The 21,152-nt window shown below is 36.4% G+C and overlaps 1 protein-coding gene across 6 annotated transcripts in view; it reads left to right on the top strand.

Moving 5' to 3' along the window:
• LOC117402826 (echinoderm microtubule-associated protein-like 6) overlaps positions 1-21,152 on the top strand; it is a 104,493-nt gene that overhangs the window by 72,009 nt on the left and 11,332 nt on the right. For 3 of the 6 annotated variants that reach the window (XM_059024477.1, XM_034004331.3, XM_059024476.1), the window contains 13 exons: positions 506-617; positions 2,757-2,884; positions 3,624-3,765; positions 4,853-5,005; positions 5,175-5,306; positions 5,417-5,505; positions 7,415-7,591; positions 8,017-8,218; positions 10,681-10,807; positions 18,634-18,712; positions 19,475-19,604; positions 20,358-20,456; positions 20,918-20,938. In XM_059024477.1, coding sequence (XP_058880460.1) covers positions 506-617; positions 2,757-2,884; positions 3,624-3,765; positions 4,853-5,005; positions 5,175-5,306; positions 5,417-5,505; positions 7,415-7,591; positions 8,017-8,218; positions 10,681-10,807; positions 18,634-18,712; positions 19,475-19,604; positions 20,358-20,456; positions 20,918-20,938 — 1,591 coding nt within the window. Of the gene's footprint in view, positions 1-505; positions 618-2,756; positions 2,885-3,623; positions 3,766-4,852; positions 5,006-5,174; positions 5,307-5,416; positions 5,506-7,414; positions 7,592-8,016; positions 8,219-10,680; positions 10,808-18,633; positions 18,713-19,474; positions 19,605-19,907; positions 20,069-20,357; positions 20,457-20,917; positions 20,939-21,152 lie in introns of all 6 variants that reach the window. The other 3 variants (XM_059024478.1, XM_034004332.3, XR_009328736.1) reach the window with 2 other exon arrangements.

Genomic DNA, 21,152 nt, shown 5'->3' with positions numbered 1-21,152 from the left:
TTTTTTTTTTTTACTCGCTTCCCAACCGCAAACTGCGAAAAAGTTCACATTCCGACCCGCAGGTACCCAACCCAATGCAGGACTCTAACTACCAGCTTAAATAAGAGGACCTGTTTTTTCCTAATGAAAAAACACACAATTTTGCTCAACCAAGAAGACAAGTTCATACTACCACCAACAGTATAATCACAACAGATCACTGTCATCTTATTCATAAATAAAATCGTCTTCACAGCAATGTTAATGAAATTCATTTCATTTACCCACATATTTGTTAAGCATTTTTTATTACTGGTTTACATTAGTCTAGACATGTCCACTGTACAGTAGACCAGGACAGATGTCTACCTAATATGCAATTACGATATCAAGGCACAAGGGGATAAGCTTTTTATTTTTTATTTTATTACAATTCATATCAAGAGAAATGATGTGACATCTTGATTTTAAAGTCTTCTGTGTCATCTAACATGTTGCGCTCCTGTTTTTTTTTTCTTCGCTCTAGGGATTTGTTACAGGAGGCAAGGATGGAGTAGTGGAGTTGTGGGATGACATGTTTGAGAGGTGTTTGAAGACATATGCCATCAAGAGAGCTGCTTTGTCTCCCGGTTCTAAAGGTACACGTGAGGGACAGATCAAAGGTTTACTCTCAGTTGAGTGAGACCAAATCTGTCTCAATTCAGAAAGTAGCTTTATTTGTCTATGCAGGTGGTTATTCTCTATATAGTCCTCCACTCAAGACAATCATTGAAGGCCCTCATCTGCATCACACTCTTTTGGGAGAGACAGGGTTGCACAGCCAGTTATTTGAATGCCCCTTTCCCTGTGACTTGAAATAAATAGTTACTAACTTACTAATCCCTTTGAGGAATTGATATGCATTCATCCATATACATATGTATTTCACCATTTATAGTTGTGAAGGTAGGAGCATTCTTTTGCACAAGTTATTCAGAGTATCAGAATCACATAATTTATAAAGGAACCTGCCTGGTAGTCCATATGTATGTCACATGTACATTTGTACAGTACATGTATATACAATGGATGTATCAAGGTGATAGCGATCTTGAAACTTCAAGATACTGATAGCTCTAATTCTGTACTTATAGCCGTAGCAATCAGCCTCATATTGCTGTCTGTATTTACAAGCTTTGAACAAACAAAATGGATCACTTGCAATATGTAAACCCCCCTTTAAGTAAATGGATTTTCCCTCACATGACTGATCTGTACACTGCAATGTATACAAGTGCATCTCTTTGTTAGCTGGTTTCAGTCACTGTTAGGAATTTCAAGGGATGTTATCTTTAGGAAAATACTGGACTATTTGACCAGTATACAACACAATTATTAAGCAAGAATTACCACCTTTTACTTTACAAGGAAGTACAGATGGACCAAGAGACTAGTACGTTCCAGTAAGATTTCTAGCATCACTGCTTCTCATATATTGAATATTTCTTTTCAGCTACATCACATCGGATCTCATTTCACTTTGGGTGACAGATATGGGGCATCTTTTCCAAAGCAGTTGACAGTTCCTTCCAGGCAACATACATTTAGGGCTATTCAGCACTGACAAAGTGCTGGGATTTAACATTTTATTCAGTTGCTGTTGACATGCAGCTGTTTCTGAACTGTCTGGCCTATCTTCTCTGCATTTTTCTATAACAGCTACAATATGCATCACACTATTAACTGCAATACATTCACAAAATATATATATACTGTTAAAGTCTCTAAATTACAGTGTTATAAAATGTGTTTGTCTCAGCCTTGTTTTGATTGAAATAGCCTCCACTGACCATAACATTGCTCTCGTAATTTTCATAGTGCAAGGTACCTTCAACCTTGCCATGATGTTTTGTCCCATAGTGAATAAGTCATTTTTGCACCTTGGTTCTTGGTTTTTCGTCACGTCAGCTGGCAGTATTTTACCTACCAGTACTCTGCCTTTTTGTAACTTGCATGCATTAGTAGACATATAGTTTATAGACCTCATTGTATTTTTGGTTATGTATTCATGGTGAGAAAATCCAGCATCATGCTGGAATAAAAAATATATATACTGTATATATTAAAAACAAACACTACTGTACTTTGCTATTTTGTATATTCTTGGTGTCTGGTGTAATAGACCCACACTTTAAAAGTAATGCATTCCATGTTTTATTGGGACCAGGTATGGTCTGGTTAATTGACTTTCCTGTTAATAGGCTTCCGGGTACTAAACAAGCTTTAGAACACTGCTGAAAAATGATCATAAATAATCCATATACTGAACCCCCTGACACCATTAGCAACAACAACTAAAGGATATAAAAATACCATATTTCTCAAGTGCCTGATTGTGTAATAGATTGCGTGATTTATCGTTCCGAATTATAACCATCGTTTTGTGGCTTTCCCCATTCACTTTTCTTGGTTCATTGCTTGAAGAGCTTGGAAGAGCTTTTGCTTAGGGCTCAGTGCCATCTTCCTAATGATCCACTGGCACCAAACCCTTACTACCTCCTCTGTGCTCGACAGCATGAATTATGTGCAGCTGAAATCAGCAGATTACCTTCAGGACTACCAGTTGGACTATAACAGTTGGACTATAACTAAATATGCAGATCTAGCTGGGATGCTATGTGGTACATGCTGTAAATGTTACCATACTTTTCTAGTAACTATATTATTTTATGATGTAAAACAGTATTAGCACGCATTTTAATTAAAAATGAATTAACATTTTTTTTATATCCTTGTAGGTTTGCTTCTCGAAGACAATCCCTCAATCCGTGCCATTACTCTGGGACATGGTCACATACTTGTAGGAACAAAGAATGGAGAAATACTTGAAATAGATAAAAGTGGCCCTATGACTCTGCTGGTTCAGGTATGGATATATGTATGTATGTATGTATTAAAATATACATTTATGTTTTTTTGTTAAAATGAAATGTTGGCTACTTCTGGTTAACTGGTCACCAGCAAGAGTGTGGAATACTTACTGGTTTCCTACATAATATATACAGTATTTCTAGCTGTCTAACGCTTTGTCAAACCTACATTTTTGCATGTGTTTACAGTGGATGTAGGTTGTGGTGATCTACTTTTTCATGGTACTGGTAGCTTTAATTTTCTATTTGTAGCCATGGTGAGGATACATGTCACTGTCAGACTTTATTTACCATAATAATGAAGACAATAGCCACTGACGCATTGTGTGACCCTGAGCAAGTCACTTCCCCTCCTTGTGCTCCGTCTTTCGGGTGAGACGTAGTTGTAAGTGACTCTGCAGCTGATGCATAGTTCACACACCCTAGCCTCTGTAAGTCGCCTTGGATAAAGGCGTCTGCTAAATAAACTAATAATAATAATAATAAACACAACGGTTTGGTTAGGCATATAAATCCCTATCTTTTCTTACAGTAATTAAAAAATTTCAAGAAGCACTTGCTGTACCAAATAAATCACTTTTGCATCTATAAAAGAACTGCCACGTATGGTAATGCTGACTCATTCATTCTAATAAAATGATGGTAGGCTTGGAACATTTTGTTTTAACCAAATGAGAGATTTCAAATGAGACTCATGTGTTAATGGTGGTGTTAACTGTTTGGTTATTAATTTAGGGTCACATGGAAGGAGAAGTCTGGGGCCTGGCAGCTCATCCTCTTCTCCCAATCTGTGCCACAGTGAGTGATGATAAGACCCTTCGAATCTGGGAACTCTCCTCCAACCACCGCATGGTAGCAGTGCGAAAACTCAAAAAAGGTAACAGAGCCCCTTGTATTGCTGACTACCAGTGTTCTTTAATGAACAATTTCTAGACAGTTTTCAATAAAACAGATTTTGTCTCCTTGGTAATGTCTGCTGTTGGTCCTTCTGTTTTTAAGGAAAGTTTTTTTTTTTTTTTTTTTTTTTTTTTTAATGCTTTTTTGAAGTTGACACTTTAGCATTTATAAAACTTTCTGTACACATTGGCTGTATTTACCCTACAAGCATCTGGCTATTTGGTCTTTCATCTGCTTTCTAATAGTCTGCTGACAGAAAAAAACCCACACCACTACCACAGATAAGAAGAGTCTTTAAAATAGTGGTCCTCACCTCCAGTCCTCCAAGCCAGCGCCGTTGGCTTGGAGGACTGGAATCATTAGAATCATTAGAATTTAGCACCGCATTTCAATAAAGACCTGGACTGGGTTGGCCCTCAAGGACTGGACGTGAGGACCACTGCTTTATAACATTATGCAAGGTCCCAGGGGCCATTGTCATAAAAATAATGCAATAATAACTTATTTTATAAGTAGTGGCAGCAGTGTGGAGTAGTGGTTAGGGCTCTGGACTCTTAACCAGAGTTGTGGGTTCAATCCCAGGTGGGGGACACTGATGCTGTACCCTTGAGCAAGGTACTTTACCTAGATTGCTCCAGTAAAAATAATGATATCTTGTAACAATTGTAAGTCGCCCTGGATAAGGGCGTCGGCTAAGAAATAAATAATAATAATAATTCTTAAGTTCAGTATGTATTCAAGAGAACATTTATTTAAAACATAATGCATGTTAAGCATGTATAATACATCTAAATTGTGAAATACAGCCTTTTATAATGAAGGTGTTACATTCTAAATGCTACAGTACATGTCAGTTTCAAAAATAGTGTAACATTAATTTGCTACTTTAAAGTATTTAACTTAGTCTAATCATATGCAATGTAAAATGCATCATCCATGTAATTTTTATTTTACTGATTTACTCAAAATTGGATGGAAAACAATTCGTTCATATTACTAAATTGGTTCCATAGCATTTTTGCTCATTGGCTTTATAATGGCAATGTCTTGCTTCTTCCCTGTTCCAGGTGGAAGGTGCTGTGCCTTCTCCCCAGATGGGAAAGCCTTAGCTGTAGGATTGAATGATGGAAGTTTTCTTGTAGTGAATTCTGATACTCTGGAAGACATGGTGTCCTTTCATCACAGGAAGGAAAATATTTCCGATGTCAGATTTTCACAAGGTAAGTATAATTTAACACAGGGTGTAAACGATGAATGCAGTTAAGTTCTCCTGGATTCCACGCAGGAAGCTTAAAGAAAGAGCATTTCTGAGCTGCCCGTTACGGTATAAATCAATCATTGCATCTGCCATCTAGTAACATTTAGACTTGGACTTACTTTATTTCTTAGATGCTGGAAAATACCTGGCTGTGGCTTCTCATGATAATTTTGTCGATATCTACAATGTGCTGACCAGCAAGAGAGTTGGCATCTGCAAAGGAGCATCAAGCTATGTCACACACATTGACTGGGACACAAGGGGTAAGGCTGTCTGTTGAAAATAAAAAGCATAAGAAAAGGACTACCTGCTGCTAGCTTAAATGGAGCTTTGTTTGCTCTCCAGAAAGTAATTGTCTTGTTTCCCTTTGCAGGTAAATTACTGCAAGTTAATTCTGGTGCCAAAGAGCAATTATTCTTTGAAGCCCCCAGAGGGAAGCGACAAACAATCAGAAACTCTGAGGTAGGAACACAGGGGTCTGTGCATTGATCTCTCACTTACTGATTTTGAATAGATTTTGTTCTTTAAACCATAGTAAGGGACATACCAGTCCATTTGTGTCATTGTTTTTGTGAACAAAATGTCATTGTTTTTATATACAAAATGGATTAATTGAAATGCAACATCAAGTTTCAAATGTCTGGGAAGGACCAGCGCACCAGATAAAGTTTGGGGTCATTGAGTAATTTACTTTTCAATATAGACACTGTGAGTAAAATGTATTTTGGGTAAGTAAAATGCAACATTACCTTGAAGTCATGAGTACTTTGGACTCTTGACCGGAGGGTCGTGGGTTCAATCCCCGGTGGGGGACACTGCTGCTGTACCCTTGAGCAAGGTACTTTACCTAGATTGCTCCATTACATTGTATTGTAACAATTGTAAGTCGTCCTGGATAAGGGTGTCTGCTAAGAAATAAATAATAATAACATATGGCTTTCCTTGTATCTTTTCCACAGCCGTTAAGTCATGCCTTAATAATATTATAGTCCGGGAAGTTGCTGCTCTCAATGTAGGCTAGTTAGCTACTGCGTTCACAGAGTCTCTATACTAGGCTGCAGTTTTTATAGTTGTTTTCTGTAAATCTTCCTTTCTCAGACTCTTGTGTCCAAAAATATATATATTTAATCTTGTACCGATACTGCACTAATACAAATAAAGAAACGATAATATTGTATTCCTTATTGATCGCCCAGCTACAGCAATTTAAAGCACTCTCGCCAAACACAGAATATTGTATTTATTATACAGAGTTCATCTTCCAAAAATGTGGTTGACAGATAGGTAAATTGGTAGGTTAGATTGAAGGGGACTAAGACGGCACAGAGAAATCCAAAGGATCAAGAATCCAGTTGCATTCCAAGTGAGTGGATTCAACTGTATGTTTATTTGTTTTTTTATAATTGAAAACCAGGCATTTCCATAATCCATTCTCCACAGTAGTTAACACATGCAATATATTAACAATTGACCAATGAGACACAGGGAACCAACGAAGTACAGTGCTCCCTCGCTATAACACGGGTCTCGGGGGTCACACAATATGAGTGTTATAACCGAAGAGCGTTATGAATGTGGGAGGGTGTGGGGTTCGCCGTGGGACACAACACACATCTGACTAAAATACAAAATAAAATAAACTCCCACTCTATAATGCATATATAGTGAATTAAAAATGTAACTTTCCGTGAATTAACCATGCATAAAGAACCATGTAATCAACGCTATATTACAAAAAAAAAAAAAGGGTAACATTCCCACTCATGGATCATTTTAATTAGCAGTTTTTAAACTATATATAGCCTGGCTAAACGGGGGGCGGGAGTTTAGTTCGAAGCGACACACAAGCAACACACTTGGTTTGCTTGTCTGTCAGAAGTAGAGTGGGTCGGGTAAGGGGAAGAGGGAATGGGCTCGCCCCAGGTTCGGCTGCCGGAGCGGGGCTGAAGCGTCTCGTCTCCCACTGCTAGAGAAAGCTGCAGCTCCTCTCGCAGCCAAAAAGTAAATACATTAAGAAAGATAACCACGTAATAGGCCTAATATTTATTTAGATATAAAACTAATGCTGACATTTAAATAACATATGTAATTCATATTTCTTCAATGAGTAAAACACCCAGTATGCAGCTTATCTGGAGTGCTGACTGAGACTAAATAAATAAAAGCATAGGCAATATCAGAGCTGGTACAGTATTTGAACATTGGCTCTCATAGTTAATTGAAGAGTTGGTAAATATTGCAGGTCATAAATTGGCACTATTTTTTTATCGAACCACTCCCTAAGGTATAGTGCCTTAGAGCAGTGGACTACAGTTCTGTAAATATACCACCTTCTTTTTCTAACCTAACAAAATGTGATTTTTTTTCCTAGATAGAGAAAATAGATTGGGCCACGTGGACGTGTGTGTTAGGGCCGACATGTGAAGGAATCTGGCCAACACACAGCGATATCACTGACGTAAACGCTGCCTCTCTGACCAAAGACAGAAAGCTGCTGGCGACAGGGGATGACTTTGGGTTTGTGAAGCTCTACACGTACCCTGCAAAGGTGAGGGCTAGCACTGAATCTGGATAAGAGCAAACAAATAAAACAATGTTTTATCATGTATGTAGACATAGAAACGGTACAAACAGTTCAACAACTGGGCCTAGAAATTATTAGTTCAGTTTCACTCTGGAAATCTGCCTGACATTCCTGAAGATTAACACCTTTAAACAAAAAGATGTGGCGTTCAGTGAATATCTGTTGATTAACACAATTGCCTATTTCATGAAAAGCATGTAACAGATGACAGGAAATGTCATGGCCTCCAGGAACGATCTGTATACGAGTGTGGCATGCATTACAATGATTGCTATAACTGAGAAAAAAAAACCTATAAACCATAAATGTCAAGGCATGCAGTTCATACATAACTTTTAGAAGCAGAATGTATTATTCTTTTGTGTCTGCTTCATTTTCTTCCCTTGTAGGGTCAGTATGCAAAGTTTAAGAAGTATGTTGGCCACAGTGCTCATGTTACCAATGTAAGGTGGTCCCAGGATGATTCCTCACTACTAACAGTAGGAGGCGCTGACACTGCACTGATGATCTGGGTCAGAGAATCTGATGGGAATCGTGAGACTAAGCCTATGGACAGTGAAGAGTCAGATACTGACACAGAGGAGGATGGAGGTAAAAAATTAACAGCAGCAAAATAGAGTTGTTTGCATATTTTAGGCAACAGAAATGAACAAAGCTTTAACCTCATTTATTTAACACTGTTTTATCTACTTTGACTTAATTGAATCTATTGACACAGACTCACAAGTAAATGCTTTGGGAATTTTTAAGCCCTGAATTAGGCTGTTTTTGATACAAAATACAGTATGCTCCAGTTACATTGTTCTTGACACTCATAGTGTGTTTACACTTACATCTCAGACCTGAACTGGCCCAGAGTCGATCAGATTAGAAGATTCTTATTATTTGAGCCACCTGTTTACACTTGAGCACAGGCCTTGCCGGCTTTGGCCCAGTATGCGTGTGCATAGCCCCTGAGCTTTAGTGCATACCCGATGTTATATCTACCACCATTTGCGTGAAGCCATTTCCCCTCCCCAAAACACAGAGGAAAGCAAGCCTGTTATTTGTGTCACTTGTGTGTTTCTACTTCAGGTGGTCGTTCCATGCTATTTAAGATTTAATTTTGTCTTCAAAAGTTGAGCGAAGCATTGAAAACTTGCATATTTAAAGAATTTGAAGAAACCTGTGTTATTTTACAAATTTACACGTCAGTCTGACCCCTCTTATATGTAAAAGTAAACAATAACTCCAGTTTATTTTCTTACCCATGAAAAATACTTATTTTTGAGGTCCCCAAGTGGCTCACGTTTTAAAAGCACAGCCGCATGCTCTGCAGGGTGAATCATACAGTGCAGGTTCGCACGTCCTGGCTGTGCGAAGTCACCGGTCTTCACTGAGGATTCCGAAGGGAGCGTTGCATTAGCTCTGGCGCTCATGTTTGTTAGGGAGGCAAAACCGTAACGGACTATTTCTCCTGATCGTGCTACAGCAAAGCCTGCTGGTGAGCTCAAAAGCAGACACCTGCAGAGCTGGCCTTTGTCCTCCAGAGGCTGGTAGCTTGCTGACATCCGCTGTTGAGTTCCTGGGTGTAAAAGAGGTTCCATGGATTCGGAGGATGCCTACTGAACCTTCAGTTCTCCTGAGCTGTGTGGGAAATTGCTGCGGTGGGGGAAAAACAAATAATTGGACATTCCAAATTGGGGAGAAAATCGGGGGTAAAATAGTTGGGCACATTAAATTTAAAAGAAAAAAATACTTGTTTTTGCTATTCAACAAAAGCTAAACTCATTTCTTTAATAGCTAAAAAGAAACATTAGCGACTTTGAATGTGTACGTTCTCCCCCCAGAACTCAAGTTTATTTACCAGATACTAACAGCGCATCACGGTACTATTGATGATACAATTAAAAAAATAAAGCTTTTCATAAATCAAAAGATTTCCTTCTAGGGAGTGATTACAATCCTTTGATTACATTTTGAAAAATAAAGCCTATACATTTAAATTGATTAAACTTCCACAAGCTTGCAGCTTTTTTTTCAAATTGTATAATTTGTAGTGCCATGATGCATATAATTAAACAAGTACTATGCGCTGGTCTAAAAGCATGTTACTTTTAAACAAAGGATTGTGTAGGAAACCTTTCATTTTCATAGTGATTTTACTGCAATGATTTGTTTAATTCTAGATAGAGAGACCCACAAAACTGAACATTTCCTAATATTTATATACCGGTATATCAAAATACGATCACAGGTTATGTTTGTAGATATGTGTGAAAAATAATATTTCTGACAGTGGCAACTAGGCTTGTTTCACATCCCACATTCATTTTTAAATGTAATTTCACATTACAGCACAGCTTTCTGTCAAAGATATATTTTGTTTCTGCTGTCCTTGTAACAATCACAACTTCCTGTTGCTGTTGTCTGTGCCTGTAAGCCACAGACCAAAGCCATCGCAGAGCCTCCTCTGGAGCAGGCCACTTTTAGGATGGCTGGACCTGGGCTGGACCTGGGCCAGCTGTGTTTACACTACAAAAAAAAGACCTAAGCTATCTTAGTCAGCTTAAAAGTGGCTAGTGTAAACGGGGTATCGCTTTAACCTATACTGGTGTAATATGTGGTGATTGCTCCAGTACAATGTTTCCATCGCCTAATTTCTAAAAACAATAAAAACTGTTGATATATTTTTTAAAATTCTGAAATTAAAAAGGTTAACTCCATTTGAAGAATGCACTAATTAATTGTAATCTAAATTAAACAGGCATATAATCATAAACCATATAGACAACCCTTTCTTTAAACATGTCTACCGTAAACAACCCTGATGGATTTGCTTACTTTCTGTTTCCTTCAATTCAACATGACTGATTTTGTAAATGCTTCATACCTGTCATTTACTATCCTTTATTTTAACACATTATACTGTTGAGAGCTTTGCCATGAGAACAGCACTGGCACCCAGAAGAATGAATGGAATTTAATATCTATACAGTTTTGTCTGTTATATCAAAAGCAATATGATTCTCTTGTGAAAATCAATCTCTTTATCTTTGTTCACGATTCTGCAGGATATGACAGCGATGTCGCAAGAGAAAAATCTATTGATTATACAAGTAAGATCTATGCAGTTAGTATCCGAGAGATGACCGGCACAAAACCCCACCAACAGCAGAAGGAAGTCTCTGTGGAAGAAAGGTACACCATTGATTATTCAAGCTTGACAACCCACTGTCTTGTTTTCTTTTCTGTTATCATTTTTAAAATACATTCCATTGTTTTTATTCATGACTGCCACGCTCTGAAAATTAGTTTCTATTATTTTTTGCAACTGGCCAGGCCTGTCCATTATTCCTAACCCAAAGGTACTTTCTAAGGTCAATTCGGTGTCAAGATTGCTTGAAGCGGTAATTTAAGAGACCACTGAGACCAAAGCTCATCACATTTCAAACAGTTGATTGTAAAATAGCATGCAAATGAAAAGTAAGTAAGGACAGTTCTCTCTTTTCATATCGTACCCCCAGAGCCAGACTGACACATGTATCTCTGGGGGTAGTATATAACCTTAGTAAATCTCATTCTGTAAAGTCAATTGCACACAATCCTGCACTCCACTCTATTTCAACTTGTTGATCTAATTCTCTATGCTATACACACACAGTAGTGTGTGGCTCCATATTAACTTGACAAGGAAAGTGGAAAGCAGATGATGCATTGAGAAAAAAACAGCATTATACAGTCAATTTCACAGATATCATAAGCTGTATTTGCAAAACATTTACCATTTTGCTACGTTTGCACAATTTGTTTGTAAAATTAAAAATAGTTAAACTTCTCGGTCCTATATTTATCATTACTGGGTGCGCAAGTATTCCCTTTTAAACCCTGCGTATGCACATTTGAACACAAAGTATATGATTTATCAACACAGAAATTTGCATGAGAATGTTCTTAGACTTTCACACACTCTGGACCATGCATATTATTATTATTATTATTATTATTATTATTATTTATTTCTTAACAGACGCCCTTATCCAGGGCAACTTACAATTGTTACAAGATATCACATTATTTTTACATACAAGTACATTATTTTTTTACACATTATTTTTACATACAATTACCCATTTATACAGTTACCTTGCTCAAGGGTACAGCAGCAGTGTTCCCCACCTGGGATTGAACCCACGACCCTCCGGTCAGGAGTCCAGAGCCCCTAACCAGTACTCCACAGTGCTGCCCACGATTGTTGTCTTGTGCTAGAATGATGATAGTACAAGATAAGATCAAAATCCTATTAAATTGGCTAAAGACCTGCAAGCAGTGCAGTTTGTAAAAAAATAGCGTTCTCATTAGAGTTATGTTATTGATTCAAGTATTTCTGGAATTGCTGTTTTATACCAAATATGCTATTAGGTTACACAGACCAACCGAGCGCACACATCCTGTTCCTGCACACATTCAAGTTCTGTGTACTGCTATTGGTTATTTGGCCACTTGTCTCTTTTAAAAGCAGATCAGAGACATAACTGGCATTGCACATTGCTGCCTGGGGTTTTGGACTCGATCATTCTGTCCTAAGTACATTCAATGTCCCCACAAGGAAGAACAGCAGATTGCAGTAAAAAATACAATCCCCAATACAATCAGTGCTATAGACTGTAGTCATGTAGCAATTAAAGCACCAAGAGTGACTGAATTAGATTTTGTGAACAGAAAACACTACCATTCAGTTAATGTGCAGGTTATATCTGATGCCTGTCTCTGTCTACTGAATGTTGTGGCTAAATGGCCAGGCGGAACCCAAGATTCATTTATTCTTCGAAACAGCAGTGTGGGCACTCACCTAGAAAGGAGAGCAGTGACCGACGGCTGCATGGTTTGCATGGTTGTTCTCTCCTGAATAAACCAGACTTCTCTTGAAAGTCAAAGTTCAAGAGCGTCTAGAGACACAAAGGAGTTTGGGAAACAAATTGTTAGTCAGAGTAAAGAAGATAACTGTTGTTGCAATGCACTTCAAGCAATGTTATGCTGTAGTTAGTCTAATGATTTAAATTGCAGTTACAATGTAGTTACAGGGTAACTGACTTACATTTACTGTACAGTTTAACTAGAGTCTTAATTTAATGTAAGTACGCTGCAGTTAAATCACCGTTTTCATATGGGTATGGAATTTAATCCAGTTTCATGATGACTTAAGTGAGGAGAGAGGTTGTACTACAGCTTGGAGGGGGCTCAGACCCCAGATTTGCTTCCCAATATAAGATAGCTAACCATGCTGAACCAGTAATAGCTTCAGTTTCATGTCCTATGTGATGCTTCCAGGAAGAGGTTGGATGATTGGATAAAATAAAATAAGTAGATTTTTATGTTACAGATTCACCTACAGTCTTAATGTTATTGTGTGTTAGGTTTCGAAATATGCACACAAACACTAAGAATGGAGCTTGCAGTTCTTTCAGATGCTTATAAAAGTCATCCAGTTTATTTTACATTAATTGTGTATTGCTCACAAGCCCACAGTACTATAGTATTTTTCCATGTTTTACATAATGTTTTTTTTTTTTTTTCTTTCTTTATTTGCTACAATACATTGGCATGCAGCTTGCTTGTCTAAAGTATGGACAATAAAGAGATTAGCACAATGCTAAAAATGGTGTTTGGGTCTCTTGTTGCACTTGCATGAATGCACCCTTTTCAGAAAAATGCCTTGCTGTAGACAACTGTCCTTGTAAATGGAATGTATAGCTAATTTCTTTGTATTGTTTTTGTGTTTTTCAAGTATTCCTTGACAAACACTGTCGATGCAAATGTTTGTTAAAGGTGTTATTGTTGGTATTTATGGATTATGATTTAATGTAGTATTGTTAGTTGCTGTTCAAAGTCCACATAAGAACAAAGGTATAGCTTGAACATATCCCTCTTACATAAAGTAATAATTAAGATAATATTATTAAATTATAACAGTTACCATTTTTTTCTTTGGTAACATACATTAATGAATCAAGTGCAATGGCAAATGCAAATCTGACATTTGTTTCCCTCGCTTATAATTTGCTATTGCCTTTGCTTATGCTTCAAAATAGGACCCTACAAGTTTAAATAGTTAAGCAAAGTTAACTTAAGAACAGCAGTCTGCAATACTTGTACCGTTTTAACCATAACCTGTCTACCAAATTTTATGTCTACATTCAACACCACCATAATGTAATAATTGATACCTAATATAATGTCTGTTTAAAAAGATTATTGTTTCCTACTATCCTATGTGTTCATATACTTTTAACAATGACTCTTTTTGTTTATCACTCTCCTAACTTTTATTTCATTTTTTGGTTTTTATCTTTTACATTGTTGTGCTTTTTTGGTTTTGTCTCCCAAATAGTTTTTTTGGGGGGAGTTGTTCTCCATCCCTAGTACTTTACGTCATTAGGTTCTAACCCCAGGTAGCAGTAAAAAACTCTCAGCTCTTTTTTTAATATTGGTAATGTTGGTTTATGGCTAATATACCCATAGAGCCTTAAGATTAACTACATGTTTTGGCTACACATTTTTAAAAATAGTTGTGTTATAAAAATATAATTCAAAAAGTGAAATGATCAGCTCTTGTTTTGGTTATGTCCTGTAAAATATTATCATTATATTAAAAGCCGCTTTGACAGAGTTTGAAGAGATGCCATTTATAACATCCTGCTGGTCTAACTAGTAGCAGGAGCATGTATCTATATTCCATATTTTTACAGCTTGCTGCACATTCCAACCAGTATTTTTTCTGTCGTTTGATAACCTCAACAATTTTGTTTGCATTTTCTCACATAACAGTTTCCTCAGTTCATTTTAATAACATTTGCAACATTTGTAGGATGAGATAGTGAAGTTAGTTTGCATGTTTTTCATTAAACAGCACAGTGCTCAAAGGCATGCCATCATCATTGTTGATATGTGAGTGAATAAAGCAGTGGATATTTCTTATAAATAGATAAATTGAGAAATCAGGATTGTTTAACACATACAAGACATAATATTAAAAGTACATTTCTAACACACTACACTGTAAATTCCATCTGTGACCCTTATTTGGAAACAGTTACATTTCTTTTTTTCCCTCCATTTGTCAAAGCCTACCATCATTGATACTTCAGTCTGTAAAACAGTTGACTTCTTGCCTTATAAGAAACTCTTAATATTTGTATTGTGTTTTAACTTGCTTTCTTTGGAGGCACGGAATTGTCAAGTAAGTACCTTCACATAAAACACATTGGTAAAACTACCTACATACCATATATACCATATATCTTCTGTACATTCTAACATGTAAAATATCTGATATGTGTAATCTTTTAGTTCAAAAAATGGTGAGGCCTGGAAGAATATTTGTGGGCTATTATTTAAATATACAGATTGTGGTACCGTGGCTGGCAGTGTGGAAAAGACAAAAGAATAGCAGTGTTTGCAATTCAAACAAAACAAAGTTTTATCAAACAAAACTTGCCAAAGTAAACAAACAAAACAAAATCCTACCTCGCTTACGAGGAACAGCTAAACTGTTGTCTGCCCTCCCTATTCGTATGGAACAGCTAGGCTGTTTTCCCGTTTACACACAGTTCCGCAAAATACTTTTCTTCGTAGTTTTTAAGCATACGTATGGCAACGTAGCGACTCCTAATTACTTCCCCAACCTCTGTTTCCCTGGGGTTTAAATATCGAGCTATCAACGTTAACTAAAAACACCTGTTCTCCTTGTATTTTTAATTAGACCTGATTTATATTTAACACAGATAAATATTTCTAATGTGATGATGACCTCCAGTGGTTCCCCACTGTAATTGCACCCCCTTGCCATCTCACGACACTGCTATAAATCATAGGAAAATGGCTCTTTTAATACACCGACTGATATACTCTTTGTTTACCACTCTCCCACAAACTTTATATTTATACAAGCACTGCAGAGATTCAGAACAGCCTTTAAATTAAATGGTGCGTCACTATGTTGCCCAGTTCAATAACTTGAAGACATGGTATATAAATGTGTGTGTGTGTATATACTCATGATTGGAAGTTGAATCTATCAACTTTAAAAGGCCGTTCACAAAGAGCAAGTTTGATGTCATGTTAGTTTTATCAAACAACAAAAAGCATATTTTTGGCTGAATGTTGGGGCTCATAAAAGGTGTTTGATTGTCAGTACCGGAGGTGCTGTAAAGTGGTTGGGAATGTCTGTCCATTGAGGGGAGGTACATTTTACCTGTGACCCTTACTTAAATGCTAGACCATTATTCACCAAACCTTTAGAAGTGCTATTGTTAAGTTGACTTTCATTTGAGATTCTTTTTTCAATGTTTGTTAGAACATTAACAGTTATAAACTAATATTTAAAAAGGTACTGCATTCTTCATTTAAAACACACACACGGCACATGCTGTTCTGCATTTTTTCTCTCAATATTAAGCATGGTATAGTAAGTAAGGGAGTGAGTATGTATTCTGTGTAATGGTGGCTAAAGTATTTTTGAAGCATTGACACGCTTCTTTCTTCCTATTCCATAGGAACTTTAGTACAGAGTTTGCCCAGTGATGCCAGGGTATGAGTCTTCTTTGTAGACTGGTGCACTCTTTCATTTTTTTAACCTTTTTGCGGGCATGCTTGAAAAGCATGATTGGTGCCACACAGGAATGCCAGTTCAACTCTAAAGGTGGCTTGTGCATGAATGAAAAAAACAATCCACAACAAAAAAGGTCTGACAAGTACACGACTTAACTGTGCTAAAATTCTTACTTGGCTTTATTTGCTGCTTACCAGGGGATCCAGGTAACTGTATCAATATTTCAACTGCTTGCCTATTTCCAGGTCAGACTGTTTGCTGTGTGCGTGTTTTTATGTTTTTTGTTTTCATCTTGCCTGATGAAGGTTTAATTATTTTGCCATTACCATGCCAGGGCTGTAATTAGTAACTAAGTTACTAACTGAACCTGGTAATTTACTATCCAGCTTTTATTAAGCAAGTGAAATACAATTATAATAGATCTTGTATGAGATCATTGTTCAATATACAAACCAGCCAATAATGGCTAGTGATTTTCAAATAATGGCTAGTGATTTGCCAGATATTCCTAGCCATGATTGTGCAAAATAACAATTGTTAGACAATGTAGCTGCTTTAAGGTATAAGAAGAAAGAACTCTTTTAAACTCCATCGACAATTTTAGTCAACTTACAGTACACACCTGCATTAAGTCATTGTGGCGTTTTGCTTTTTCATATAAAATCACTGTAACCCCTACACTGGCGTCTGTTTAAAATATTCAACACAATAACTGCTAGTCATTCTTTATTGCAATTGTACCTGCTATATTGTATGTATTATAGTTAGTTATTGTAAAGGAATAGTCTAATTGTCTGAAATATAACAAATGACTACCCTCCAACAAGTATTGGGACTACTATATGGTGGAGGAATGTGTTTATCCCCTTGTGATGGAGAGAAAAGCCTGAATACATTTTTTTTACCATTACAAAAATATAAATGTCTGTGCTAGACCTGGAAAATCCAATTTCCAATAACTGTTATCTGGATGTGCAAGATGGCTCCCTCATTATTTAAGTAATGGATGACTGCTGGGTTTGAAAAGTGTCTAACACTTCAGCCCCGTAGCATTTTTTCTTCCCCAGTGCAGTTATTATCAGGTGAAAATATTCAGCAAGTTGCTGCCTTAAAATACAAGTGGATGTGGGATTCTTCATCAATAATAAGATAGTGAACCCTTGATATGTAGGTATGTCAGTTATGTAACATACTGTTCAAGATTAGACATCATAAACAGCATCACAGTGTAGATGATCTGCTTTGTTTTCTGATATATCCTGTTTTTTTACTTGAATACTTGAGGACTGTGAACTGTTTTCAAGGTTATTCAAAATTGATTGTCTTCTGTATCCTGCTAAATGGAAGTGATGAGGTTTAGAAATCCATACTTTGTACACTAGCAATGTGGTTACAATTCCATAAAACATGTCTGTCCTTCATTAATATTATTAGGCATCATGCCATGAAATGCATTAATTCTCTAATGATGTGGTGGTTTTCAATCCTTCTACTCAAATACCCCCAATGGTCCAGGGTTTTGTTTTAACCAGATATTCTCATTTTTCAAAACAGTGTCTTTTCCTTTTTTTTTATTTGTATTGCAGTTTGGTGAACATGGACTTTTGAACAATCACTGCAGCTACACACAGTTTAAAGTTGCAGTGGCTATAAGTGCTGTCAAATTCACTGGATAACAATGCATGTTTAAAATAAATATTTAGTAACTGGTTGAAAAAAAACATTTTTATTGGGGGTATTTGAAGACCAGGTCTGAAAACCACTGCTCTAGAAAAAAGAGACTCAATATATAAAACAAATATGCATACTCTTTTTTTACACATCACATTTTAGATCTTTAACATTATTAACATCTTAAAGTAAGTGATATGTATGATGCATTGTATGGTTGACTAATTATTTTATAGTTTTTATAGTCTAATAATAACTAATAGTTCAATTATTTTATTATTAGTATGTGTACTGTTTTTTCACGTGGAAAATGTTCCCTCCAAATAATTAAATGGTTGAGTTTACCATGCACAACATTGCATTTTTTAATAAGCCACATGAGCACCACATTAGTCACTATTATGCTTCAGTCCCACTGCAGTCATTGTTCTTCAGTTAGAAATTATACTAGACAGATATGATGGTTCTGTAAGTTCAGTATATTTAATCATACGTAAAGGCCATAAAACTCAAAGCAACTTTCAAGCAAGTTTCTACAGTAGTTTAAATTTAAATTAAATTTGACTTGAACTATCCTTAAGGTGAAAATTGCTTAAAAATCTATTCTTCAAAAGCTGCCAGAAAAAGTTGCCTGCTGTTTCATAGCCTAAATACTTTGAGCTAGGTTTCATCTTTGTCTAACCCTGCTCACTGTTTGGACTCAATGAAGTTATTGATACAGTTTACTTTTTTTTTTTTATTTCAGGCCGCCTGTCAGCAGAGCTACCCCTCAACCTGACAAACTGCAAAAAAACAACATGACAAAGAAAAATAAACTTGTGGAGGTCAGTATAAGCTGTTTACTCGTCTGCCAGCATTAAAAGTGATATGTGTTCAGCTTTTCAACTAGACTTCTGTAAAGACATTGGGAAAATACTACTAGTCGAAAGGTTTGTCCAGTTTTGAATTTGTTTAGTTTATTATTACTTTATACGTATTTAGTCCATAACTGGGCTTGCCTTTTTTTCATACAGTTTCTCTTTAAAAATATCCTTATGAAAATTTTAGAACAGTGAAATGATTTTATATTTATATGTGCAGTAGGATGACTTCCTAAACATGTTAAGAAATGTGGAGACTTCAAGGTCGCAGACAATGAAGACACTGAGAAGACCATAAGAGGTTGTCTTACTCACGTCACAACACTCAACAATAATTCAAGTATTTTTTATGCAGAAATAATTAATTCCAGTCTTTAGAGAGAATCTTTTTTGTCTATTCTAAGAAACTGAAACTGGGAGCCTATGAGGCACTGTGGACACAAGAGGGTGCTGAAGTGTAGCTATTTACAAAGCAAACAGTTGTGGATGTAAATATTTTTTATTTTATGCTGGCAAAGCATCATATTCCATGTGAATGAGCACCACAGTTGCAAATTAAAATGTTTTTTTTTAATTAACGGTACGTAAGTTGTTTAAGAATCCTTTTAAAGTATACTGCACAGGATGATGCGTCAAATAAGACACTCTAAAGCTCCAATGTTTAAATTGGTTCCATCACTTATGTCATCTACATCTTATGTCACACATTTTTCTTTGTACTTTCAGGAGCTTGTCTTGGAGCACGTGTTTGGATACAGAGGCTTTGACTGTCGCAACAACCTGCATTACCTCAATGATGGTGCTGATATCATCTTCCATACTGCTGCTGCAGCCATGGTTCAGAGTCTGTCAACAGGTAATGCAGACATGGTTTATATCAGAGAATGTAATGCATGCTTTAGTGCTACATCCCTTTAAAAGTGTACTATGGTGTATTTGAAGTTAACCTGCTTATACTATGCTTTTATTATATTTTACAACAGTTGGCTTTACTTCTGCTTTGATCCAGTTTTATGCACTTGAGAAGCTGTAACTACATGCAAGGTCCAGTTAAATGTATTCAAACATCAGTGTAGTTACTAATATATCAACAGTAAACTGCTTGCAAATAAAAAAAAGAAGAAAGAAAAACACCTTTCTTCAATATTTTCTCGGCTAGGGACACACTGGGAGCTCTTTGCAGTCCTGGGTAAGGGAGTAAACTCAGAAGGGGCTGTAGTTCGCCTCATCGTGCTCCAGCCAACAATACTGGTCAGGCCTCTAAAGAGTGCAGTGGACATTTCCCAGGCTGGGGCCTACAGTACATAAGGACACTACGAAGTAAATATGTTTGTGGTCATTTCAAATGCTTAGATAACCTTAAGGTTTGGTTCATAGGGACAGATTTCAGTTGTTTTTAAGCTCAAATAAGCCTTTCAAAATTAAAACTCTCAATTTAAGATGTAAATTCAGTATTAAATTCTTCATTGAGACTAAATGACTTAGAACTTGTACTCTAATTTACATTATAATGAGATGAGTATTTGCACTGTATATTACATAACAAACAATGTTACAATGTAGAGTATGTATCCATACAACAATGTTACTGTCATTGAATTCCCTTTAGGAACACAGAGTTTCTATCTGGAACACACAGATGACATCCTCTGTTTAACTGTAAATCAACATCCTAAGTATAAAAATGTTATCGCAACTGGGCAGATAGGTAAGGGCTCAATTGTCTAATTTCTGAGTAGGTGCATGTGTCTATGTATATGCATACAGTTAACAATCTGTACATTCAGACAAAATATAACTAATATACATTTAAAAAAAATACAGAATTAAAAAAAAAACATGTATCACCTGATTGTACAAATTACCATCATGGTGTGTGTGTGTTTGTTGTGTTTGCACATATTTAAACACATTTCTTTCTATAATTTTCTTATTTAATGGTTATGATTGTTTTATTTAGTTCAAATTGTACCTTTTTAGTTTTGCATCACTGTGCATTTGCCAGTTATTGGGTGCTTTATGAAAAATCCTTCTGTCCACGTCCATTTTTTTAATTCTTTTAATATGCTTTCTTCTGGTGCTGATGTCACGATCAGCATTAGAAAAAAATGACTTCTCCAGCTATTTTCTTTTGATGCTTCCTCATTTCCCATTGCCCACACACAACAGGCGATGTTGCAGATCCAGCAGGTAAGATAGCGCCATTCTTCCTCTCACTTCATTTTAAGTTCCTCCTTCAAAGTCACTTAGAGCAGTTTGTTTCCTTATTTGCTTGTGCTATTGTATTTATAATGCAACTAATACTACATACCCAATACACTGTATCTTTACTGTGCCTAGGCTGAAAAATAAAATAAAGGTTTTCTTGTCTAAAGACTTCCCCAAAGGTCTTTACCATAGACAA

This window comes from Acipenser ruthenus, chromosome 5 (assembly GCF_902713425.1).
Source record: "Acipenser ruthenus chromosome 5, fAciRut3.2 maternal haplotype, whole genome shotgun sequence".
In the NCBI taxonomy this organism is placed as follows: domain Eukaryota; kingdom Metazoa; phylum Chordata; class Actinopteri; order Acipenseriformes; family Acipenseridae; genus Acipenser; species Acipenser ruthenus.
This window is presented reverse-complemented; position numbering and strand designations above follow the sequence as displayed.